The sequence below is a fragment of the Pteropus alecto genome, unplaced genomic scaffold, assembly GCF_000325575.1.
Source record: "Pteropus alecto unplaced genomic scaffold, ASM32557v1 scaffold87, whole genome shotgun sequence".
NCBI lineage: Eukaryota > Metazoa > Chordata > Mammalia > Chiroptera > Pteropodidae > Pteropus > Pteropus alecto.
Genome location: NW_006443225.1, coordinates 19,014,390 through 19,041,185, shown reverse-complemented (window position 1 = coordinate 19,041,185; position 26,796 = coordinate 19,014,390). Strand labels below are relative to the sequence as shown.

Below are 26,796 nucleotides of genomic sequence, written 5' to 3'. Positions count from 1 at the left end.
TTTAGTGCTCACAAGTTTATATTTTTAGGTTTGATAAAGATTCCTGTGTATTTTCTAAATACACAGACAAAACAGTTTTGGAAGCTTACATACATGTCTTAGGACACTTATACTAGGTAGGTAAATTACATCAAAAAGTTGGTCTTCGTAAAAGGTCTTCCCATAGAGCTTTTACAAACAAACAGCAGGCAGAAGCAAGTGTTCTTTCTATGTTTACAGTGTTCAAATGCGGATTCTCCCGTCTCATGGCCTCGACCATCCCTCTTCTCAACCCCAAATTTTGTTCTCAATAGCCAGTGCACTCCAAATTTAAGTACCCAATGTCATCAGATTCCGGGCTTAAAGTGTGCTTATCCCAAACACATCTTAAATGATCCAGAACTGTTGAGCCTCGCTGGAAAGCAGGGATACAGCAGGAACAAAACTTTCCATTTTAAATCCTGAAGCGACTAAGAGAAAAACGCCTGGTACTTCTGAGCACATATATTATGTACCATAGTTAAGTTTTAAGGATCTGGGTGACTGAACGGCACAAAAACTTGGGTTCACATCTAGTTCTTCATTTAAAAACCATCCTTTTAAAAATGAAAATGCCACAGCCAATTCCTAGCACGTACTACACTGATGTTGGGTGTCTTAGTTATGTCGGGTGATAAAAAAAACCACTGCTGTATCAGGAGGAAAGAGCAGTAAGGATATTTGGGGGAGGGAGGATTTGACACTCAGATTCCTACTGGAGCTGTTTTATAGGGAAAATGTGTCTCCACAGGCGAGACTCCTTTAAAGGGCTGAAATTGTACAGAAGTGTAACGAGGCAGCGGAGCCCCCTGCGAGGTGCCTGGCTCAGCCCCTCGGTGGCCGAGTCTCACGAGGCAGGTGCAAGGAGGTGGCTGGGAGCCTTTCCTCTTCCGTAAAGTGGAGACAATAGCACCTACCTTACAGGAGAACAGGTAAAATAAAGGTAAAGCGCAACAGCAGGTGTAGGCACTAAAAAAAAAAGGTAACTTTTGGAATCATTCAGAAAAATAAACTCTTCGTTCTTTGTTGACAAAATCCTAAAAATATAAATAAAGCTTATCAAAATTTTAAAATTTTTGTGACTTTTAAAACCCGTCTTCCATCACACTTTCCCCCATACTATATACTACAGTCATCTCCGGGCCTTTGATACTATATTGTATTAGCGTAATTTTCCAAGCCTTGAACCGTTCACTTCCTGTTTCCTCCCTCTTTCCCCCGACTTCGAATTTCTTCTTTTCCTCTTGGTTCACACTCATTATTAAACAACTGCCAGACAGCGTTCTAAGCGCTTTACACGAATTAAGTCATTCATGTCACTCTGCTCCATCAGGATGGCTCTGCCAAACCAGCTCGTGTTTTCCCCCAGAGCTTCAAACTGCTTGTTCCTGTTCAGTTCCCCTTCCTCGAATGTTTCTTCTTTCAGCTCTTGACTGGCTAGGGTGCTAAAACCTAGCAAAACGCCTAGTGAATCTGGAAATGAAGGGCCAATAACAACGACAAAGTGGGGACCATTTGGAGGTAACTGTCTCTGAGAATCCTAAGAAATAATGCACGATCTTGATTGACACGAGAGGGTCTGTTACTAGAGTGAATAGGAAAGAAACAGTTTATACTCTTCCCCTTCATTAAAATGAAAGGCTTTAAAATATTTTTCATTTAAAATATAAATTACAGGAGAAAAATTCAGCAAATGTGTAACATAATTCTGCCAGGGCTCCACCGACAAAATTATGAGTATATTTACCTCTGAGACCAATCCTAAGTCCTTAGTATCTATCAACTTCCTGAAATTGTACTGTAAGTCAAAAAAAGAATATACTTAAAAAAATAGAAACGTCCAGTAGTATACCTTAGTACTAAAACTAATCTTTTAAAAAAAGATCTAGAAGGGAAAAGGCAGTCCCTCCAGATCGTGGAACAAAATAAGTTAGGCAGTCAGCAAGTAGAAAAATCTGTCAATGCTGCTTCTGGTAAAGTGTTTACTTTAAAGAAGAAATTTATATATAGGCTGAGGCTACTATATTCAAGAGTATAAACATTTTTCCTTTGGATTACCTTTCTAAAAACAAAATTTTAAAGTATCATATTTCAGTTGACTAAAAATATAGCCAGATCTGTCACAACACAACATAAAAGGTAATGGACAATTATAGAATATTTTAAATTAACAGTAACAAGCCATCTACATCAAACCTTGTTTCCAACTAAAACCCAAACAAAAGCACAACAATCCTGTAGTGTACCAAGTGTATTTCAATTTACTGTATATGCACTCTAACAAAAATTTGGTCATAATTTACCAGATATACATAAATGATTTAAGTAGTAAAAGAAAATTCAGCTTAGAGTAAGTTCATATCTTGAGAAAAAGTAAAAGTACATTAAGAATGTAAAGCTGAGTCCAGTTTCTATGCAGTGAGTGAACTGTAGTCTAATAAAGCAGATTTAGGTGATTTTCAGATATATATCTTCTCTTTAATATATATTTATATATAGACAGATCTACCAATTGTAAACTATGGTTTATTTTAAAGGAGGGGATAAATGGGATGAAAGAAATCTTTATACTATACTTACATATTCACAATGCAGAACATTTTACGCTTAAAATACTTTTTCATTCATAGTATCTTTGCCCAACTAACGTCTACTTTGGACCCCACCAGAACTACATTTTACTCATTTATCTAGAACACTGAGAATAAGATGTACTCTTCAGTCTTAAACAAAAATCAAACCAAAACTATTCATGTCAGTTTTACAGTTATGTAGAAACTACAATAAAATTTAGGTGACAAAAAATGCATCTAACCATGTAACTGTACTTTATCTTTGATTTATCCAAGCAGAAACATCAAGTGTCTAACATTTAACCATTATTCTACTGAAATCAGAGACAGTGAGAAAACATGCCTCTTAAAAAACGTTTCAACTTTGATCAGATGGAGCACCAAAAGGATTATGTCTGTCAAAGTGTACTTTGCAACTTTTCCCACACAACTAGCATAATTTAGTTACCTGATATAAAATAGGAAAATATACTCAATTTCTATTTAAAAGAAAGCTGAAAATATGATATCCCTCAATTTTATATAATATACAATATGTTCCTGATAAATGCTGTGCATGTTAATATTTACTATGTGAAATGTTGCTGTGAGTTTAACAATCAGCTAATTCATCTGTCATTAGGCTAAATCTGACAGTTTCTACTCAATATTATCACCCCTTGTACCCTGAAGAATTTAGTATAATGAACTGTAAAGCCTCTCAATATTGTTGAATCATGGTAACTACTAGACTGTATCTCAAGGTGTAGTGACTTTAAAGAACTGGGGGAGAAAAATAAATTAACTTAATTATCTGTCATAGTTCCAGAACACTCAACATCCCGGTAAGTATGAAACGAAAGAGAATGCAATTTTTGTGTTAATTTTAATGATAAAAGGGCACAAGAGTAAAAACCTGATATTTCACTTATATTGCATAACAAGCTAACCAAACTGGACATGGAGGATAAATTATAAAACAAATCATTTTACTTATTGTTTCTATGCGTCTTCTTTCGATTAGATTTGTTTTTTCCAATAGGACTGAGGTATAGTACACTGGCAAAAATAAAGAGGCAAACAAGAATAGTGCCAAAGTAACAGATACCTAAAACTGAATACCATGTCAGAAAACGTCATATAGTAAATAACCATTTATCAGATTAGAGCAGCAGGAGAAAGTTACTTCTAAATCATAATCATTTAGTGGTATTTGTCAACTTCGCCTTGGTAACTTTGCAACGTCATTCTTCATTTGTGAAGTAGTAAAATTCATGTCAAAAAGGAAGGGGGGAATGGAGGAAGTCAGTTAGTTCATTCCAATAAATTACCTCTCCAGTTCTTATAAACATGCCCATCAGCACAAAATTGAGAAATAATACCTAAGACTAGAAGAGACTTAGTTTAACTTATGAAGCAAATTAAAATGGAAAATACAGAAAAGTACAACCAATGGGGCTGAAAAGGCCCCTCACTGAAAATCTGTATTAAAAAAAATAAAATTAATAAAAATAAAAATAGAAATGAAACTCTACTAGTACAAACTAGCCTGAGTGGTTTGATGGACAGAGTACTTGGGCCGGCTGTCACTGTACTCTCATAAATGGGTTTTCTTCATTCATGGTAAAGTGGTACATGAATGTCAGCTCCTGGACAGGTACTATATTTTCATAGGACCCAAAGTTACTGTATATCCTATAAATAAAAAATATTTTTGCTTTGATAACTGACTGAAGATGTGGGGACTCTGTGTAATCCAACCACAAGGTTGTTTGCTGTACAGTCCTGTGCAAATATAAAAAAAAAATTTTTTGCTATAAGGCTTTGACCCTACAGTTTTCACAGCAACATAACTACCATCCAGCATGTACCATTATTTTGAAAGCCTCAAGTTCAACAATTCAAATTGTCGATTCATATCATGTCCAAATGCAGCATCCTTGAGGAGTACAGTAGGTCAGTTAATCATCTAGAGACATACAGACATCTCCTGACTCATCCCATCGAGATGGATCATTCTGATCTTCTCCATCATCAGCCAGCTCTTCATCAGCTTCTCCTGCTTCATTCTCCTCATATTCTTCATCCCGAGGGAAATCTGTGTCCTGTCCCTGATCTACACCTTCTTGCCCTCCTGGTTGTGACTTATCTGCACAGTCTACACAAACACCATAGCGTCGAGATCCATGTCTTATTCCAACACTGGCTGCTAACATGAAGATCTTCTTACACACCATACATTTGTATTTTTTATCCTTTTTATGCACCTAATTGAAGGGGTGGAAAATCCAACGTAAGGATGGTATAGACAACAGAATGCATCTGAACCATTCAAATTAAACTACCCAGTTAACAGTGAGTGAATATACCACTTTTTCTGTATGATGTTCAGGATCAGTTCATAAATCACATTCTTTGTTGAAAGCAATTTAATAATTGACTTTCCTTAAAATTGTAGTTGTGTTAAAAATCCTTAAACTTCACTGACGTAAACATAGTTTATCTCAAAGATGAATTATATTTAGTTACTTACCAGGGAATGTCTTTTTACATGCTCTCTGCGAGTAAACAGCTTCCCGCAGATATCACAGCTAAAGGACCTCACCCCTGTGTGAATGAGCAGGTGCCTCTTCAGTGTTCGTCTGTATTTGGCCACGTAGGTACAGTGAGGGCATTTTAACTTGTTCGTGTTGAGAGATGATTCACCTTAGAATTAAAAAACACATTAAAAAGCACTTACTTTAAACAGAAAACTTGCTATCAAAACCCTATCTATCCCTGAGAACAGAGATTGTTATAAGGTTACTGCTCTGATTTTTTAAAAACTCAGAATATGAAAGCTTTTAATTGTTAAAAATTATTTAAGAATTCTGTTGATGTTTATTAGTTCACGAATACTTGCCATTTTCCCAAGTTTCTTGTTTCGGCCAAGATTCTGGCAATAATCCATACTTGAAATCGTTTGAAGCACCTGGTAGCAATCCATACTTGAACTCATTTGAAGTACTTGGTAGCAATCCATACTTGAAATCGCTTGAAGGGCCAGGCATCAGGCCATACTTGAAATCATGTGAAGTACCTAATACATTAGAAAAGTGATTTTGATATAATAATGGTAATAAAGATATCTCTGAATAGAATCAAAAAATAAATATATGAGCATCACGATAGAACGGCTTCATATACAAAGTATTTTAATAATAAAACAACTATATTTTTGCCTAAAACTGAGATGCCTTCATCTTTGTTATCTTAATTATGATATCCTAATTGGCAGGCATCTTAAGTAGAAAACAAACTAAATTAAAGTGTAAAATGCAATTCAACCATAGGAAAAAATTCAGTAAAATCTGAATACCATCTTTGGTGTGTGGAGGCCACACGAAACTGCCTTTAAAATACTGTATTTCAAACATATTCAAAACAGAACTGTCTTGAGAGTTGCTATTCCTAACTATTCTATCACTTGAGATTATCACCCTGAATCCCAGCTGTGGACAGTCTCCTTTTGTCCCCCAAACAATCACATAATCTAGTTTTAAGGCTTTAACTGGCATAGAAAAGTGGATTAAGGATGAAAAATATAAATACAGGGGAATTACAAATGTACAGTTCTTGTATTATTAGACTCGTTTGTTGTTTCAGGCACACTGGGGCCCTCCTTAGGGGTTCATCAAAACCTCTCGAAATCCATCCTTGAATTAAAACCCAGAAGGTAGAATCAAAATAGAACAGTTGATGTCCCGTAGGGAATTTGTGCCCGAGGATCTTCAGACTAGCTAAAACAGAAATGCTCTCTTCTGGACTTAATCCCATCTTGAATATTTCTTGTATCCAGGAGTCCTTTGGAAGTATAAACCTATCCAGAATCCTCCATGGCTACTGCTACCCTGGATCCACTCAGGCGTCGACCCTAGCTTCTGGATTATTTTCAGTAACCATCAGCTACTTCCCAACTCCACTAGTTTTGTCTCCTAGAGTTCTGTTCTCAACACCATCAGAGTCGGAGCCCGGCTCTGCCGGAAGGCTACAAGGAAGGGCGGTCTCAGTCACAGTAAAAGGCGAAGACGCCAGTGCCCCGCAGAGACTTGCCTGTTCCAGCCCTTGCTCCCAGCCACCCCCGCAACATTCTGCTTCGACCACACCGGCCTCTGCGCTGCTCCCGTGTAGGAGTGCTCCTGCTTCAAAGCCTCTGCCTGGACGCTCCCTCCCAGGCCGAACACAGCCGCGCACTCGTGCAGCAGTCTGTTCATTTCTCTCCCGTGGACAGCATGGATTTTATAAAAGAATGCTTGCCAAAAGTGGGGTTTCTACGAATTCCATTTCCCTGTATCTGTTTGCCAGATACGCTGTCTCTCATACCTTTGGTGACAGGATCACAATGCCCAACAATGCAAAAAGGTCTCTCAGGTATTTAAAAATTGCACTTCATTACTATTAATGTAAATTGCTTTGTATCTGGAATACATTCGCCCACTTTTTTAATGTTAGGCAAGCCCTCTGAATTCGCAGTGATAGAATTTAACTATAAGGTAGCACTGTTTTGGGGGAAGTTTTTCGAATTCTAAAGTGAGGCACCATTTTCGATGTCTGTGGGATGGTCACTGGGACGGGGATGGGATCCTGTGAAGGTGACTGTATCAGTTTAGAGCTTCACATTTCCAAATAAAGTTTGAGGTTTGTGACTCAGAGTTCTTGTCCAAATAAGTGCAAAACAAAGCAAGCTCTAGGAGAGCCAGGGCTATGCCTGCCTTACCTTTGTGTATGTCTGATGTCCCAAACACATACCCTTCAATTATTTGTTGAATAAATGTATCTGGCAAATTCTAATATATATAGGGTATTTTTAACTTGCCCAAAATACTTGAAAAACTAACATCTGAAATGTTAGATATGCTATCCTCAACTAAATATTAATCACTACGTAAAGTAGAACAGACCTAGAACAACGCATGAATTGACAAAAATGCAGAATTAAAGATTTTTAATACTTGAAATTCCGTATTTTTCTAAATAACCTATAGTAAAGATATAATAAAAAGCATTCTTGGTAACAGGCAAGAGACGCCATTCTGGGATACAAAATGATTATTTAAATTAAGAAAGCCTCATCCCAAACTTATTTCATCTCTCCAAATTCTTATCATCAGTAAGAGAAACTTATAGGAAATATAAAAGCAGCTTTAACACAGGTATTCCTTTGTAATTCAATACACTGAAAATCATTAATAGGTCATAAAATCTACTTCAAAATTGCTTACTGTTCAACGACATCTTTTATCCTTCCTGGTACGTTATTCCATAATAACTGAGAAGAAAGCAATGTTCTTAAAAGTAAAAACTGTAAAACAAAGGCTGAGCTCAGTTGCAAAAATACTAATGGATCAAAATGTGTCCTCAAGAGAAATGACGCTAAATCGAAGGTTGAAAATGAGATGAATTATTTGGGCCATTCTCTAATTGAAATGTTTATGCGCACAAATTTAAAATTTTACATGTGAATTCACACAGCTCAACTGAACCCATTCTTGAACCAGATTTCTAAACCAAAACAAGTGCAATAAACATTCTTATATTATTAATGATTTTCTATACAAGCAAAGTCTTCAAAATTCAACCCATCTGATCTATAAACTGCTAATTTCAAAACATTTTTTGCAAGTTCAACACTTAGGAGAAACCACTTTAAAGCAGTTTCTTCAGAATTGTGGCTTAAATCTGCTCCGTGCACACTGCACTCAGAAGCCCCTGACAGCGTGCTGTCACAGTACCCTGGGAGGCCCCTTCCCCAACAATTTCTAAAAGAATTTCAAAGTTATAGAAGTTGAATCGACGTATCTTCAGCAAATGCTAGTTTTGCCACATGTGCTGTCTCTGTATACACATATACCTTTTTTATTTCTATTTGAAAACAATCTGCACTCATCACTGTACACCTAAATAGAACATGTTCTAGAACTTTCTCTGACATAACCGTAGCACTTTTATCACACCCGAGAAATTTTTTTAATTGTTCCACAACTATCATTTAACCCATATGACAACATCCCACTGTTCCCAAACACCCCCCTTCAGTCACTGTTTGGACCTATGATGCCATCGAGATGGACACAAGCATTTGGTCAGTCTCCTCTGGCCTAGTGGGTCCTCTGCTTGTCTGTCACAGCATTAACCCTTTAGAATCTGGACTAGCTTGGATTTGTGTGGATTCGCCTGATTTTCCCACCTCATGAGTAGAGCTGGGTAAAACGTTTCGGCACGACCACCCCACAGATGAGACGCGGTGTGCCAACTAGTGCACGTCCGAAGGCACGTTGTTGCACTTTCTGCTATTAGCACTGAGTTTAATCACTTTGTTACGGGAATGTTCATCGATCTCTTTACTGTAAAGGTGCCTTTCCCCTCCGTAATTGGAAGTAACCTGTGGGGTGATACTGAGACCGTGTGACTACACCATCACAACCACCTTTTGCTTAATCATGGGATAAGCCCATCAGCAGTGGCTTAACATCCACTGACCTTAAATTATTTCCACTGGGGGTCAGGAGGTGGGGAGAGGTGGCAAAATAGATATTTTTGCAGTTCTATCATTTTTCTATATTTATTAGCTTGGCATTCTTCTGTAAAGGAAGCTTTTTCCCTAGCTACCACAGACTGAAAAGAATTTACACAGAATACTCTCCTTTAGGGGAAAGAAACTGCAGTAGGTCCTTAAACACAAACACTTCCCAATTCTTAAATCCTCTTAAGTGTATTCTTGCTAAATAAATCCTACTGTACCTACCAGCATCACCTCCATCTTGACCCGAGCTGGCTTCAGCCAATAAACTTGCATTCATGTTCCTGTCACAATCTTGCCCTGAGAGTAGAGCACCATCCAGATCTGAAAAGAACATGCAGAATAATCACGTTATTACAACCACACCACAGCCATCACCCAAAACACCACTCCCTTCTTAGAACTGTTTCCTATGCAGACACAGAAAGGCTATCTGCAAGTACTGAATATCTGCTTACGGCTAAGAGGCACAGAAGCTTAAGACGCGATTTTCAACTACAAACAGAGCACACTCAGCAATAGCTACAGTGTACTGGATAGGAATGAGCTTTACAGCCAGGTGAATTCCATGCTCCAGCTCCCTCTGTTACTGGCTATGTGAGCATGTGCCTCAGTTTCCTCATATATATCCACCTATACCACAGATTTGATATAGAAATTTCAGTAGGTAATGCAAGCCAAGTGTTGATAATCATGGTGTCTGGTACCCAAAAGTTAGTGACTGCTGCTAGTAACAATTACTAGATAAGTAAAACATGATTGTTTCTGTATTGGTTCCCAAGTGGAAAAGACCAATTAAAGCTAGAACAGAAAAGGAAGGTATGAGAGAATAGGTAATTCCTAAGAGTTCATCTGGAAATATAGGAAGGATGTGGGGAGGCAGCTTAAAAAGGCATACCAAGGAGATGGATGTTTCTGGTTTCAGTCTGTTAATTTCCTTTAAACCGGTTCCATCCCTTCCCGTTCTCTACCACCGCCTTCATTCAGGCACTTTTGGTTCATTCTTCTCCTGGGTTAGTTAGTCAATTACTGAAACAGCTTCTTGGTCTCCTTGCTTCCAAAATACAGTGCTTCCACTTCTACTTATATCCCCCAACACTGCCCAAGAGATCATCCTAGAGCCCGAATCTTAAGTTGCTCCTTTACTTAAAATATTCAGTGGTTAACCGCAGCTTTTAGGAGAATCTCAGATGCCTTACTTTAGAATACAAGGTCCTCATATTCAAGCTTTTACTTACGAATCTGGCATCACTTCACTGGTACTATCTCCTCTTTCGAATGAATGAAACATCTCTGAAGACAGTTTTAAAATGCTACTTCGGAGGGACAGTCTCTGCTCTCCCTCCTATTCAAGACTCACCTGTGGTATCAGGGACTGTACTGCTCTGGCTTCCCCACACTTGAGGCCAAAACCAAAACCAAAAAACCCCTCTTTATGTAAGCAGGTATTTATTCAAAAAAGTATGGTGGGCAAATAAATCGTGGCGTAGGCATATGATGGAATACCACCTAGCGATGGTCCTAGTATAGTTATAAACCCCAATCACCTCACATCTGGTACTTCCATACTAAGAGGCCAGCAGGAGTGCATAACTGCATAATGGCTGAGAGGAATAACAGTGTAAAATACTCTCAAGTAGTCTCATTTGCCTCTTAAAAAACTATTCCTGGTGTCGTGTGAACGAATTAAAGGAAGGCAAGAGGAGATGTAGGGAGACCAGTTAGAAAGCTACTTTAACCATTGAGGCGAGAGCTGATGGCGGCCTTGACGAGGCTGAATGGCAGTGGTAACTGGATAAAAGTGGGTAAATTTAGGAAAGTTTGTAGGAAGAACTGATGGGGCTTGGTGAGAGACTGACTCCTGGGGCGGGCCTGTTGCTGAGGGTAACGAGGGAATTTTCCAGCCTATTACTAAATGGCAGCCGAGAAACCCTCGAAGAGGGCCAGTTTTGGAAGGAATAGGTTTGGGAAGTTTAGTTATGAACATACTGAGGCCACTGGTTATCTCTAGTGGATCAATGGGGAAATCAGAGTAAGAGTGGACTGTGTTATGAATGAAAGATTATGAATTCCAAGATAAAATACTGACAATTTGAGAAATTTGGGTGTAAAAGGGGAGAGTGAGAAATAGAGTACGAGCTTTGAAGGTGAAAATAATAAACATTTAAATGCTGAAAGGAAGCCACTGAGAAATGAAAACTTAAAGATATTAAAGAAATACCACGACAAGAAATGATCGGTTTTGTAAGATTCCCAGGGAGTCTGTTTGGGTATGTTGAGACATGGCAAAGAATCAGTATGTAGAGAGGAAAGTTTGAAGATGGACACTTAAGGGCATTCCAATCTATTAGCTTTTCTTTTTTCTGTAAAGTAGAAAGCTAGGCTTTCTGTAAAGCTAGGCTACTGTCTAAAGGAAATGGCCTGTGAAGTCAGGAGAATGAACAGCAGGTTCATGGAAAGAAGGAACAGTAGACAGACACAGTCCTTCACCTGTTCCTTGAGAGCAGGGGGAGTGCTTAGGTTTTATTTCCCCAGTATTTACCACAATGCATGACAAATGAAAGGCCTTTCAGCCAGTGTTAGATGCTGGCTTAAATATTTTCCTCTTTGCAACCTATATTAGTAGTTTTAATTAATGGTATTTGAAGATGAATTTCTCAGTTTTGTGGTATACAATAACACTAAGATTCATAAACTGAAAATGAACCAAAATTCACTAGCTTTGTTTTCCTATGCAAAGTTAATTTCAATAATCAAAAGTAAAATTTAAATCACTATCCAAACAATTTTACTAGGTTTCTCAATGTCTTTTTTTAAAAGTCATTCTAAAGTGTAGTCTGTTCAGAGGGCACGTCTTAAAATTCTTCCAAGTGAGTTTGTAAACACAGGCTGTTTCTATTTATGTAACATTCTATAGTGATTCACTGATGCTTTCTTCTGCTAGTTCTTAAAAGAGACATTTCCTGTCTCCTCTCCTATCTCTAAAGTATTAGGATTTAATTTGTGATTTTTAATCCTTCATGATTCACTACAGAACATCTTACCCTAAAAGCTTAATAGACGGCAAATGTATTCTTCCTGGGTACAGTGCTTCCTCTCAAAACAAAATCATGCCCGTGCTACAGATATTAAATTAAATCTCTTTTGAGACGTACCAACTATTAGGTTCTTGATATCAAAAATCTCAAAATAGGTGATCTCTTCCAAGTTGACAATAAGCTTTCATAAATAGCATGCTTAACTCAGGAATCAATACATCATTATCACTGCTGTACCTTATTTTGAAACCAGCAAAACTGCCTAGCAACTCCCTTTTAATCAGTTTTGTTGATGTGAGTGGGATAAAAGCCAGGCAACCAACCTTTTACTTGATGCAGGAATAAATTTTGCTTCACTAGAAAGCAAAAGCAGTAACTCTGGTCACCATCTTCTTCTCTAAAATTATAGGATTAAAAAATAAACTCTGATATACTTGCTTTTTGGAGATCAGACCTTGCTATGGAAATCTTTCACTTCATTTAAACTTAGCAAAAAGGGCTAAGAGCTCTCTACGAACAACAGGAGCTATTAAAACATTCATTTCACAAGGTAACAGCTCTTTCTGGATGGCAGGAGGTAGTATGTGTGCTGTGTAATACCATTCAAATGATCACAGCTTAACAATAAGCCATGCATAACTACTTCTACTTTTACAAATGTCTTTCTCCCAGAATAGTAATAGCAGATTCCTCCCCAAAAGAAGATACAACCAAAATCAAGCAGTAGGTCCTTTTGTACGTTATCTCATTCAGACTTTACTACATATTTATGTGATAATAGTAAGAATATTCTTATCCTCAGCCTCACGAGGCACCAAGGCAAGCTCCCGGCAGAGTGCTGTGCAGCTCACCAACCACATTGCACCGCCTCCTGATAATGCAGGCGCCATACCTGGGGCCTGGCACACAGCGGGCAATCAAAAAGGGTAGTTTGCAACACTGGAAATCAAAGTGCAGAAAGAAGTATGCCCACTGAAACCTGATTTGCTTTCCTGCTAAATGAACAAAAATAAACCTTACCTACACTCTGTGCTAAACCAGCATTTACTAACCTCTTTAATAAAACCAACTCCAAAATCTTAAGTATACCTAGATGTCAGCTGTCACTGTTCTTTACAGTAATACATTTGTCTTTTAAACAGGTACATTCTTTTCATTCATTGTGATCGAGTCTTTTTCCCCTTTCAGAGCAGAGGAAACTTAGCTGGCTGGTGTGCTATATATAAAGCACCCTTGACAGTTCCTGCAGCAGCCTAGAGACTCAGCCAAGAGTGGTTTCCCTTCCCTACCAGGCTTGCTGGCTCAAAGCGACTGCCCTGTCTTAGACCGGGCTCTGCTGCTGCTGCTTTGCATTTCTGTCTGCCCTGACTAAGCCTCCAGTGCTCCCCAGTGTAGCTTCCCACTCCAGCCCACAAACACCACCCTCTAAATGATTGTGTCACAGGCAATTACAAACAGATCGAATCTCTAGTTAAAACCTCTCACTGCCTCGGAGTCGGTAAAATAAAATTCATAATCACCATGTCAAGAGTCACAGTCTGACCCTACCTACCTGCTTAGCCTCAGCTCCCTACCTCGTCCGCAACCACCCCCCCCCCCAACTTTTACCCTCTTATTCCAACTTCTCGTCGCCTTGCAGTCAGTGCACACCCTTCTCCCTCTGCTGGCACGCACGCTCCCACACAAGAGCCAGCGCTAGTACTGCCCTCTCTTCTGAGCAGGGAGGGCCCTCCCGGGGCATCCCTGCCCCGCTGGCTGTTGTCACATTGACCACACTGCAGTGGGAACCACAGCCAACCTGCTGCGAGTGAGTTCTAAGTGAGGGACTCTTCCCATCTTAACATCAACATCTTCTGAAATGTTGTTAAATTTCTTGGGGTTTTAAATAAAAACTTCAATGCCAAATTTCCTCTTATATATGATGTGGAAAGCTATTTTGGAGTCCCAGAAAAGTAGTATTTGGTTATAATATAACTTTTCTGGAAAGTAAAGCTTTGAATGAAAATTTAAGACTACCTGGTCACCTCGGAATATTAAAACTATGTCAGAAATAAAAAATTCAGTTTTATAAAAATTCTCAAGGTATGGCACTTTTGCCCTCAGCAGGCAGAAATCACAAAAATGCTCTTATAACTGATCCACACAAGGCTTCTGCAGCAAACAGCTTTAGTCTGGTCACAGGTATTCTATTTCCTTAGGGGTTCTAACTTACAGGTAATCGCAATCATTAGTACAAGCATCTCCTGGGTCAAACGGAGCAGAAAGGGAAGGAAAGGAGCACCAGGCAGAAGAAAAGTAAAGGACAAGAGAAAAAAGGTGGCAGAATATCCTTACTACCATATAATTGCCTACTATCCTTTTAAGATTAAACATTGCACATTCTTCGAATTTCGCATATTTTATGGCCTATTAACTACTGGTGGACATTTTTTTTTTTAATTAGCATCAGGCCTTCCAACTACCATTTAATACCTGATTATAACAGTTTTTAAAGAAAAATGACTTAACATTATTACTTGTAGCTCATCCTTCATAACATACTCAACCAAAAGGATCCCTGAAAGGTAGAGCAGAACATGTTGAATCTTCTAAGAGGAAGAAAACTAACCCAGGATCCAGGCCCCAAAACCTGTTATCAGAAATGCTGGGGATAAGACGCAGAATGCGGAAAGTTTCAGATTTTAGAAAATAACTACAATACTCCCGGTGGAGTCTGGGCTGTAATCAGAAGTTATTTCTGCAACAAAACATATAGATGTTCACATCTAAGGAAATAGTGTAAAGAATATAAATAGGTGTTTTTGATGGCAACTGAGTTATCCGGTTTGTTATCAAAATGACTGAGAACACGCTTTGGGTAGTTTTTACAGTTTTCGAGATTTCAGAATTATAATGTTTTCCCTCTTTCCATCTCATGAGACATTATGGGGGATACACTCAAGGCTAGTTAAGTGGCAGAACTGAGTCCAAAGCCCAAGCTCCATGGTTTTTAAACATATTTTAAAATAGTTCATATAGTAGACATATATGGCAGTCAAAATATTAGAAGTCTTAATCAGATGCCCAGTTATCAAAATAGTAAAATGTGTAATAGTTAAAAAAATTCAATCACTTAGAAAGCATTTCAAGATTCTGCAACATATGAAAGTAATGCCAAATATCAATTACCACCCAAAACACAGAAGGGTAAAAGTGCTGGTTAGTAGATAACTAATTAAAGAGTTTACTGTAATTAGAAGAACTCATTGTTTTAAATGTGACTCATCAGGCTATCTTAAAGATATTTAGTATGAACATTCTTTTCTCAAAGCTGTTTATTAAATACTCAAGTTATATGCTTTCTAGCCAAAAGGCAATTATAAAAATTGAAATTGTAAAACAAACCTGATTTCAACTCTATTTGTAAGGATTAATAAAAATTTACAAATACAATAAAGCTCTTTTTCCATCAGAGATATAGATGAGAGAAAGGAACTTTTAGATTAACTCTATAATCCTTTGATCAAACCACTCTGCATGTGAATATCTGTATGGCATTAAGAAAAATTCAATCATCAGTACAGAATTATATCAGCTTTTATTAAAGATAAAAATCGATCATATAATTTACTGCTGCATTTACTAGAGAATGTTTGTGAGGAAATTGTCCATTATACTACTTGGTGTCAACTATATAGAACCACACTGGAGAAATTCCTTTTGGAACTAAGTACCAGAAAATTGTTATGTTTCTCCTTATAAAAGAAGCTTAGACTATATGACATTTTAGAAAAGGCAAAACTATGGAGACATTAGGACTTGCTTTTTTGAAGTACTTTGGAATCCAACCCACAATATTTTCAAGGTATGCCTGTTCTTAGAGCCAATTAAAAGCTTAATTAGGGCAACCATATTAACGCCCTTGACTAGCACAATGAACTTAAATTTTATTTGCATTTTGTTAATTTTTCTCGCTGGGTCATTTCAAAATAAAATGTATGCATACATGCAGAGCATATTATTTATAATGGGTGCAACTTGCTGGTGTGACTGGCATCAATATAAAATCTAGACTCAGAAAAACATGTTCTATTAGCCCAGAGCATCAAGAGACCAAAAATGGGATTCATATCTGATTTGTGATCGAAAGTGACATGTGAATACTTTGAAAAAAATTTAGGCATAAATTATTCCTATAATTTAATTCCTATTCTTACATTTTTTCCCTACTTTATTTGCCTGAAATGTTTTCTGGTTATAAATCAGCAAGACAAAGATTTGAAATTTTTATATTATCAGAGCAACCAACACTTTTTTTTCCTATTTTATTACCCAGAATTTAGTTTTTCCTGATGGTTTTAATTATAAACCCCAATAAAACAGTAAAGAGGACAGAAGTTTCTAACCTTTCTTGAATTCTACTTTCAAGTATCCTAATACATCAAAAATGATTCCAAGCGAATCTCAGTAGTGAGTCAAATAACAGACACGCTAAGTTTAAGATTAAAAAAAAAACAAAAAAAAAACCATCTGAATAAAATCCCTGATATTTGTGGGTACATCTTCTTATCTCAATATCTTACATCTCTTTGAGGCGCCCAAACACCGGATTCAACATTATGTGGCAAAAAGAGCTGTGGTTTACAAACTGTAGGCTTAAGAATCTAGGGAAGTCACAGTTCCTACAAGGAATCCACAAATCCAAATATGCCGAGCACTGCTTGGAGACTAAGTGACAAATTCATGATAACGCTCCACACGTTTAGGTATAGAACTTTACATTCATTTCAAAGCACTTCACTAAAAATTTTCATTATTTCATTATTTCCTCAATAAACAAAATATAATCAGTGATGTGGGGTTTATAAAAATGTTTGACATTTTAAAAGGGACTCAGTTTTTAAAAGATTGGGTCTACTGGTTTATTAACTGCAAGGTTTTAAATATGAGACAGTCCCAACAAAACATGAAACCTGCCTCTATTATTTACTAGCTGAATGACCTTGAGAAAGGCCTTAACCTTGGTAAACAGATCCACTGTGTTCTATATTGGTCACAACTTGCCTGGAGAGTTGTAGTCAATTCTGTCCGCCAAAATTTCAGGGTGAAACAAGCCATGTCTATGAGGGAAAGAATTCACATGGTGGGAGGTATAGCACTTAGCCTGGAAAAAGGAGACTTTAAAAAATGCCTAATATCTGAAAGGTTACCAGGTAGATTCATTAGAGAGAGTACAGGTTAGATTCAGATTATACTACCCAAGATGGCAGAATCAGGAAGTTAAAAAGAAGCAAATTTTGGCGCAATATAAAATAACTTCTCAATAATCATAGTCATCCTATCATCCTATACTGGAATAGGCTGCTTTAAAAGGTCTTCAAACCAAAAGGTAAAGCTGAAGCTGTAAGATTTTTGTCTAGAATTTGGTAGAAAGTACACTCTACTGGAAAGCTGATTTTGAACAACCTCAATAGTCTCCCAACTTTAAGGGAGGATTAAGATGGCCATGATAGTTGTTTTGCTTTTATCTTTATCACGTAATTTTCATAATAATCCTTTCATGTTCCATATTTTTAAGCAGAAACTGAGGGCAAGAGTGAATTTAATTTCATCATGGGGTCACATAGTAGTAAATGGAAGAGCTCATTTTCAAACCCCAACTCTATTTGGATTCTTGCCTTGACATCAGTGTATCTCAACTTTGGCGCACAGTATAATCACCTGTAGAGCTTAGAAAAACCTCACCAATGAGGCCACATCCCAGACCAATTATATTGGAATCCGTAACAGAGAGACTCAAGCACAGGGCCAATGTGCAGGCAAGATTAACACCTACTGCTCTACTACCAAGCACTGGCTTTACTGGAACACACCCATGCTCACTTGTTTACATACTGTCTATGATGCTTTCATGCTACAACGGCAGTTAAGTAACTAACCAGCAAAGCCAAAAATATTTACCACTCTTTGGCCCTTACAGAAAAAATCTACCAGCCACTGGCTCTATGTAATATTACGTCGTAACCATAACACTCATATTTATATAAAACCCATTTTCTGCCACTAAATGAAGTTGGACTTAGAGGCACTAAAAAGTTGTAAACAGCGGGAATGTAGCACATATAAAAACCAAATCTGCGAATTAAAGCGATGTTCAGATACCAAAGTGATACCAATGACACAATAGAATTATCTTTTATAAGACATAAGCAGTAGTTGAAAGCATATTAGATCACCAATAATTAATTTATGATAGACCTACTCCATTGATAAAACCTTAGCTAGGGGTGCTTGGAAAGATAAAGGCTAGTGATTTTTTAAAGTATTTATTATGAGTCAATATTAGTGCTTTCCTTTTCTTTGACTCACTCCAATTATATGTGGAATTAATTTAAGAATGGGGCTACCTCTGATTAGTTTTGCCCATCAGCTATTACCCAGAAAATCTATTTATTCCTTAAATCATCCGTGTATACATATATGTATTTAAAGACAAAAAAAACAAAAAACTATCGGGTTCTCACCATGCTATTAAACAATTAACCCATGCAGGAGAAAATTAAAAATTGCTTCAAGGCCTTATATTAAAAAATTAAGCCAAAATAAAGCACTGCTAAAAACAACTCTCCCCTGAATAATGTAAAGAACTGCCTCCACGGTTAACTGCTAAAGATGTGTCTTGGTAACTATGAGAGAAAAGAGAGCAGCAAACAGTGTTCATTACACATGCCCGCTGATTTTCAAACAAGCACAATTTCTACCAACGAAAACTAAACCCAAAATGAAAAAGCCAGAGGAACCATTTCACAAGGTTACAATGATATTTTGCCTTTTTTTCCCAAAAGGAAAAGGAAATAAAAACAATAATTTTTAAACAGAAAGTACTTCATCCCCAGATGATCGCCACCATGGAAATCAAGACACTGAACAGTTGGAGCTCTGAGGCAAAACAAGCATTAAATCATATATGCTGGTAGTGGACAAGTCTGGGGTCTGCAGAGGAAAACCTCAAACCCACTGGGCTGCTTCTTCAAATAAAAGTTAGACACAGGCAATTAAAGTTTCAATCTGTTTACACTCAACAATGCCCCCTCACCCCATTTTTTAAAAAACTCACACTACAAAAGTGATAGATGTGCTGAGACTCATATATATATTCCTTTAGGGATATATTGCAGAAAAAGGTTTCAGAGGCCTTTCAACTTCAAATATTGCAGCTTCTCTACGATTTATGGTGAGAACAGTAGCTCTAAACGAATTAGAATAATCCTGTTACCATTCACAAAATTCTATAAAACACTTGCACATGTTTAATTTACCGAAAAAGGATATGAAGTAGGTCTCAAAAATGTTCAGAAACGACGAACTAAAGATTCTTTTCCAGCACTAGGTGCAAAAAAAAGGTGAGCAGAGTCCAAAGACCAAGAAAGTCAAAGACCTCCACATGAAGTAGAGTCCACATGCCACACAACAGTAGAGGCAAATGCCTGATGAACACAACCTTTGACAAACCCACACAGACATGCCTAGAGAAAAAAACTAAGACACCAAAACTATATGCTTGAACAAGTTTACACCTTCTTATACGGTAAGTATTCAAATTTAGTGTTCCTTATGTGTATTACTTTTATAATGAAAAAAAAAAGTTAAAAGTATACTTTAGGATCACATCAAACCAGAATTAGAATGAAAACTGAAATACTTTTGTATATATATTTACCTGGTTCTTCCTTAATGAATGACAAATCTTCTTCTGGATAGGCAACAGGTGGCTGCATCACTGAGCAATCTTCTAAATTTGTTTCATTATTAGGTGGTATATTATAAATAAATCTCTTTGTAGTTTGGTTTTTCCTCCTTGTTTTGCCAGTTTCTTGAATTCCCTGGGAGCTCATATTATTCCAAATAAACACTTTTGTTTGACTTTGAGATTCATTTTCAACCAATTCAGGTGAACCATCCTGGACCCAACTACTGTCATTCATCTGGTAGTTTTCCATTTGGCCCTCGTCGACATTACAACCATCATTTTCGATTTTTACATTACTTGCCAAATTGGTAAGATTCCGTGTTGCCCAAAAACTGGCAATTTTTTGATCCCGTGATGAAGACAGACCATCTCTATTAACTGGTTTTCTATTATTATAGTCCACAACTACAGACTCTGGAGCTTCTGATTTAATGCTTATGTTTAAGGCATCTTTAATGAAATTTCGGCAGGTTTGAACAACTTCACTCATTTGAAGATAGCTGGCCACTGTCATCACTTCAATGGCATTTTGGCTTGTGAGCACCAGGTTACCAGAATACAAGAAGTCCAAGATGACTGAAAAACCTTGAACTGCAGCAATATCTAAATGGGTAGTATTGTTTTGGTTAGGGCTTTCTTTGTTTGAAAAGCAATATAAAGTCTTAAAGAAACGGCTGCCTGCAACCAGGATGTTCTTATGAGCTTTAAAGATTTTTCCGCTCACCACAATGCTGACATCACAAAGAATACCTTTCTTTCTCTGTTCATTTAGTTGTCGCAGAAGTTGATAGCAATAAGAGTTCTCATTTGGCCTACTATTAAAGTCACAGTACCCCTCTTCTGATGGTATTTCTGATTCCTGTAATTAGATGGAAAACATTAATATTAAATTTGATTTACTTTTTAAAGCCCCCAAAGAAAAACAATACTATCTTCTATATAACTTTTTTTTAAAGCACTAATGAAATACAGTCGGCCCCTCAGGATCCATAGGGATGGGTCCCAGAACGCCCCCATACTGAAATCCGTGGACACTCAAGTCCCTTCTATAAAACGGGTAGTATCTGCACATAACCTACACACATCCTTCCATATACTTTAAATCATCTCTAGAGTACTTCTACCTAATAAGGTGTACATGCTGTATAAATAATTGTTATACTGTATTGTTTAGGGAAAAACGATGACAAGAAAAGTCAGAAAAGTCTGTTCGTGGTCAGCACAGACTCAACCTTAGTAGGTCCGACTACACAGTGCATGTCAGCAACAGTGTAACATTTCTTTGAATAACTTTTTCAAATATTTCCCATCCACGATCCACGGCCAGTTGACTCCGTGGATGCATAAAGAGGGCCAACTGTACCCTAATGTTGGTGATCACCATGAACTGTTCACGGTCCCATATACTGAGAGGAAAGAGGAGTGAAATCTTGGTGCAAGTCACTGCTATTGCAAGAAAAATCAAACGCACTTGAGAGAGGATCAGCAGGATTTCATTTACAGAATAACATGTATCATTCTTTTGAAATATAAACTAAGGACCTCAATTAAAATTTTAAAACAGCCCATTATGAAGTGTGTGTGGAAGCAGTGAATTAGCATTTATAAGTCAAGGACTTCTTAAAATTTATACTTCAAGCAGTTCAGCACTTGAAGGAGGCGGCTATGTCTAACTGCAGCAGTCATTTTAGGCTGTGGTCACCGTGTTCTGAATTTTCTGGGCCAGTCCCAATTTCTGAAATTCTCTGCCATTATCAGACCAAACGTCCTAATTTTTAAAAATAACTCAGACAAAAGCTTATCCACACGGAGATGTTTGCCCATTCTATTTTAACACAAACTATACAAATCAAACACAACTACTCACCACTATTTTTTCTCATTACTATTGTATAAGAACAGCAATGCTCCCTGCTTTTACAAACACTAGCAGTTTCTTTTTTCACTACTGATTAGAGCGCTGAGCTGTGTTTCGGAAGCACCTATTAAATATGCCCTTCACAATGAAGGATTTACAAGTCAAGAGTATATGTACTCTCCAAGGGAAGTATTAACTTGAGGCTCTGGGTGAAACAGAGCTAAATAGGCACATAGCACTAAAACTGAATAGGTTTAAATATTTCCAAAACTGGTCTTTTCAAATATTATAAAACTTTTTCTATTCTCCTTCCCAAAAAGGAAAACACAACTTAGCCCAGACATTAGTCTTAACTGGTTAAATAAGGAGATTTTAAGGAAATGGACAGACTTCAAAAATCAGACAATTTGTGACACTGGAGATTCTATAAATATGAAAAGCCTTCAATTTTTTTATTGTGAAAACGCCCCTAAGTAAAATTGTAATTTTAGATCTAGAAGAGACCTTAGAATTCTCTTCTATTCAGATAAAATCCTCATAACATATTATCTTCAAATTTATTTCCAAAGAGGTGATCCAAAATAAGGAAGACATGCAAATATGCACTTATGAACATTTGGAGGTGAACATCTATAGTTCATCAGATTATCAAGAGATTGGAATCCCCAACAAGATTAAGAACCATTGCTATAGGTGCCTTACTGAGCTTTAGAAGCAAAGTGATCTGACTGGATTAGCAGATAGAAGACTGGGGATACTGTGACCAGGGAAAGCTACAATTAATAGTGCAACACACTCCTAAGAAGGGAACTAGGGAAGACAGATGTTAGTATGTGTGTGGGGGTGGGGGTAGGCCAGGGGTGAAGCAGAGTTTGGAAAGATCTGGAAGGTCAAATCGGAACCAGAGAGGTTAACTAGGTTGTGGGGGTGCAGAGAGAAGAATCATAATGCAGTCAGCATTCTCGCCTGGAGAGCGAGATCCTGCCACCAACCTGAAGAGAAATCTAGACTGCCATGCAGTCTTCCCGCCCTTCTGAGGGACAGTTGAAGAGAGAACCTCAGTTGCAAACAGTGAGCTTATCTCTAGTCAATCCATAAATAAGAAAAATGCTATTTAGCTAAAAATCAACAAGTAGTTAGTATTTCCTTCCCTAACTGGAATTATAGCCCTTTTCAATAAATGATTGCAGAATCAAACAATGAATGTTACAACTATATAAATATTATTCTACAAAATGGTTTTTTAATGGACCGCAGGCTCATCTTTAATACTTCTCCTTCTTAGCGAAGTTTTTCAGACTTTCTTCCTAAATTGTTAAAGGAAACAAACCACTGGGCCTTATTTTTGCCAAAGGCAAAGTAGGCTGGTAGGTCTTTTTCACCTTTGCTTTAGTTGCTGACCTCAATATAGTCCAATTAGTAATTTCAATCAGATCACTGATCTGAATTCGGTATTTACTTTCTGGAAAGGTTAACTAAATTTATAATAATACATCTGAGTGCATGTTTATGGTTAGTAAACCATAAAGAGTTGACAGAATGTGTGATTTAGGCTATGAAATTTTCACAAGTGGGTAGAAAGTGATCTGAATCAAAATATGTGGTAATCAATGTTTTTAAATCAATTTTAAAGTCCTCTAGGCCAAATGGTCAAATCCTGTATGTGCTAATTATTGAACTTGACTCTATAAAGATATAGTCAGTAGTTACTCAAAATAAAAACTTTATGCTGTCCCTTACATCTTACACTCACACATCTTTACAAAGCATACAGGGATCTCTTTGAAGTAGGAGGCCCACAACAGATTCTGAAAGCTTATGCACACTCTCCTGTTAGCAGTCCTCAACAACCAACATCCAATTAACAGAAGAACATCAAACTTTTTGAGCGTGCTATAATGTTTTGGTCACCACCCTGCAATTAATGAAAAAGCATTTTTCTCACACAAAGCATAAAAGTATCCCTTAGTGACACAGTAGGATTTGGCCAAACTCTTCTCAAAAATCAGGCCTAAAAAAGTGTGTGTGTGTAATAAAGGGAGTGAACTGCTCCTAGCCTCAAACTGAATCCTTGTTTGAAAAACTCCAGAACTCTCATTTCAGTATTTTTAAGACAGGAGAAAGCTACTGCCAGATAGAAAGTCTCAGAATGTTCAAAGAACTGGATAGTCAAAGTCTCTGAAGGTATGAAAAGAACTAGTTTGCTCTCTAGAATCAACAGATCCGTGAGATAAAGTGGCTTCAAAACTGACAAAATTGGAAACACTGAGATATGACATAGCAGGCCACAGAAAACAACAAATCTTGTTATACTTATCTGCAAAGAAAATAGGGATAATGATAAAAAAGAATAGTTACCATTTACTAAGTGATTGTATGCTGGCATATATACTTTGCATATTTGAAGAAACTAGAAGCTTTAACTCATCTGCCTGCCAAGAAAGTAGAGGGTAAGGTCCCCCTAACCCTAAGCTCAAGAGTTTGCTTGCAGACTGTTATACTGCCTCCTGCAGGTAATCAAAGGCTACAGAACAATGGAAAAACATGACTGAACTCTGCCCACAGTTAGAATAAGCCAGTTCTTGAACCTGTCACTCATAAAATAACAAAGTGAAGTGTAGGTGGTACCTGGGGTCAAGGTACACACAACAGCAAAGTAACACCCCAGAAGTTAGCTAGAACTAAAATAGAGAAATGATTAGGGTCAATTCAGAGTGGAAACACTCAAAATCCAATCGAGGGGACCAATATAGCCTTAGACGAACTAAATTGTATAATCCTGTCTAATAAAGAAATGTCCTAAGATGGGCTGTAGATTATATCTGTAAAAAAGGAGTTTTTCAAGGGGGCGGAGGGGAGGGATAATTCAAAGATCAAGTTTATTAAAGGTTTCACCTAGGAATAAATTCCCTGATCCAGATCCGTGCCTGGGGGAAAGATACACCATAAGAGGTCTATCATAAGTTATCCAACTAATTCCCCTTCCTCTGATTTCAGGTTCACTAAGCAGCTAATTATAATTTGCATTCCCATTCAGATTTGCCTACAGGGAGAGACTATGCTGATAAGAGTAACTAGTCCATTGTATATAAGAAAATACATTCTAATTGTCTTTTTCAATTTTTCTAAGTCACCAGTGCACCATTACTTAGAAAATACACTTTCATTTTCACAAATCCCCTAATTCTATCAACTTACTCAATAACATCAAAAACATATTAACCCTTGGAAGCGAAGCCTCAGACTCCTGTAGAATGAGAACGAAATAATTATTTTGCAGTAAATGTGTCTGGCATACTGAAGACAAGGAAATGTTCTATTTCATGCCATTGCTCAAGCTCACAAAACTAGTAATTGCAGAAAGCTGAGATCTTAACCCAGATTTACTTGGAAACCCATTCTTTCGCCATTACAACATTCCTTATAGGTTCTAGTCTGAGTTGTCACCAAGGACTCAAGACCATTTACTTAACCTTTCTGGGCCTTTTATCTTTAAGTGACCTTCTTTCTAGGGCTTAGGCAACTAAAATTTGTGCAAAACTACTGCCACTGTCACCGGGAAAAATAAACCTGCTTTAAAGTTCAAGCCATAACTTCTGAGAAACTTCTGAGCCACGGGGGTTATTGGATAGTGCCTAATTCACTCCAATGTAAGTGTTCTGAACAGCAAGATCACTCCAATAAACAGAAAGACTAATATCTGAAGGTTGACTTTCTAAACCAATGACTGGCTACCAATACAAAAGAATGAATTCCATCCACCACCACAGGTTGTCTAAGTCTTAAGGGAGACCTGATCAACATCTGTTTGGCTTGAAAAGGGATTATCAAATGGCAAAGACAACGATCTCTAGAATGGAAATATTAAAACAAGATCTAAGAAGTAAAGTACAGCTTAACTTGTTTTGTAACTAAGGACTCATGATTTCAAGGAGTTTGGTTAAGTATGTTGTCCACCAGTCCATATCGACTGGACTTTTTTGAAAAGGGGGTATTATATAAAATCTCAGCACAGAAATCTGGGTAGAAGGAAACAAGAAAAAAACAAAACTACCAAAAGCCTGCCTTTGCTTAAAAAATAAAATGTAACAAGTTCAACGGAGATGAATTTAGTAAAATTATTCACAAGAGAAAAGTGTGTTAAGCAAATAGCTTCCACTACATTTACATACTGTTCTCATATTTCACATTATCCTGACCTAAAATAAAGAATTTTCTAGGCAGGATGTTTTCCTGAACGGGGTAGCGTCAAAGGTTAAGGAAATTGTTCAATTCATTCTTCAAAGAGTTGCCAGATTTGACTTCCACCAACATGCTAAGACTCTGAACATAAGGCAGCTTTTCAAAAATCACAGCTAATAAAATTTTTGACCGCAAAGTTAACCTTTTAGGGTTAAAACCTCCAACCTTGCTTTAGTAAACTTTCTTCTTAATTCAATCTGATAGAGAAATCTCAGTCATTAAAAAAAAAAAAAATCAGCGCTACAATTAGCAAATTGTCATTCCCTCTCCCTCCCCGTCACACACAACTTTTGAAAACTTGTTCCCAAGCTCTTTCTACCCTCCCACGCGTAAGGTCCTCGCACGTCGCCTGAATGGAACGATGCGTTCGCCCAGGAAAGTGGCTTTTGTGGCTGACCAACCTTTCCCTAAAGGATCTGAAAGAGCCGGGGCAGGCTATACCGTACCTGGGCGTTGGCTTCATGGAGCTTGTGCTCGGTAGAGACGTGGTGCCTCAGGAGGAGGGTTTTCTTGTAGTTACGGGTCCCTCGCGAAAGCTCGTCGTGTCCCACTTGAGGAAGGTCCCCGCTTCCCCCGTCCTCAGGGGTCTTTTGGCACCAGCCGCAGGACATGAGGCCAGTCTCCTTGGAATAGCGCAGCCAGGGGAAGTCTCGGAGCCAGGCGGTCTGGAAGGAGCACTGGAGCTTCTGCATCAGGGACTTGGGCCGCGCGAGCGGGAAGTGCTGGACAGTCTCGCCGTCGCCGGCTCCCACTCCGCTGCCCTCCGCATCGTCACCGCCGTCGCCGCCCGACCGCCTGCC

The 26,796-nt window shown here is 37.8% G+C and overlaps 1 protein-coding gene across 1 annotated transcript; it reads right to left on the bottom strand.

The window, feature by feature from the left end:
• On the bottom strand, positions 1-26,789 carry ZBTB10 (zinc finger and BTB domain containing 10). The gene is made up of 6 exons (XM_006924048.3): positions 26,443-26,789; positions 19,867-20,755; positions 9,355-9,453; positions 5,473-5,649; positions 5,104-5,276; positions 1-4,837 (listed from the first exon to the last, which is right to left on the bottom strand). The coding sequence occupies exons 1-6, from the start codon at positions 26,686-26,688 to the stop codon at positions 4,532-4,534; spliced, it is 1,890 nt and encodes a 629-aa protein (XP_006924110.1). The 5' UTR covers positions 26,689-26,789; the 3' UTR covers positions 1-4,531.
• Between the last annotated feature and the right edge of the window lie 7 nt (positions 26,790-26,796).

Coding starts and splice junctions, on each gene's coding strand:
- ZBTB10 (XM_006924048.3), bottom strand. CDS start 26,688: ATGCAGAAGCTCCAGTGCTCCTTCCAGACCGCCTGGCTCCGAGACTTC. Junction 20,756..26,442: donor TCCATGAAGCCAACGCCCAG/GTACGGTATAGC, acceptor ATCTAATTACAG/GAATCAGAAATACCATCAGA. Junction 5,277..5,472: donor ACAAGAAACTTGGGAAAATG/GCAAGTATTCGT, acceptor TTTAATTCTAAG/GTGAATCATCTCTCAACACG.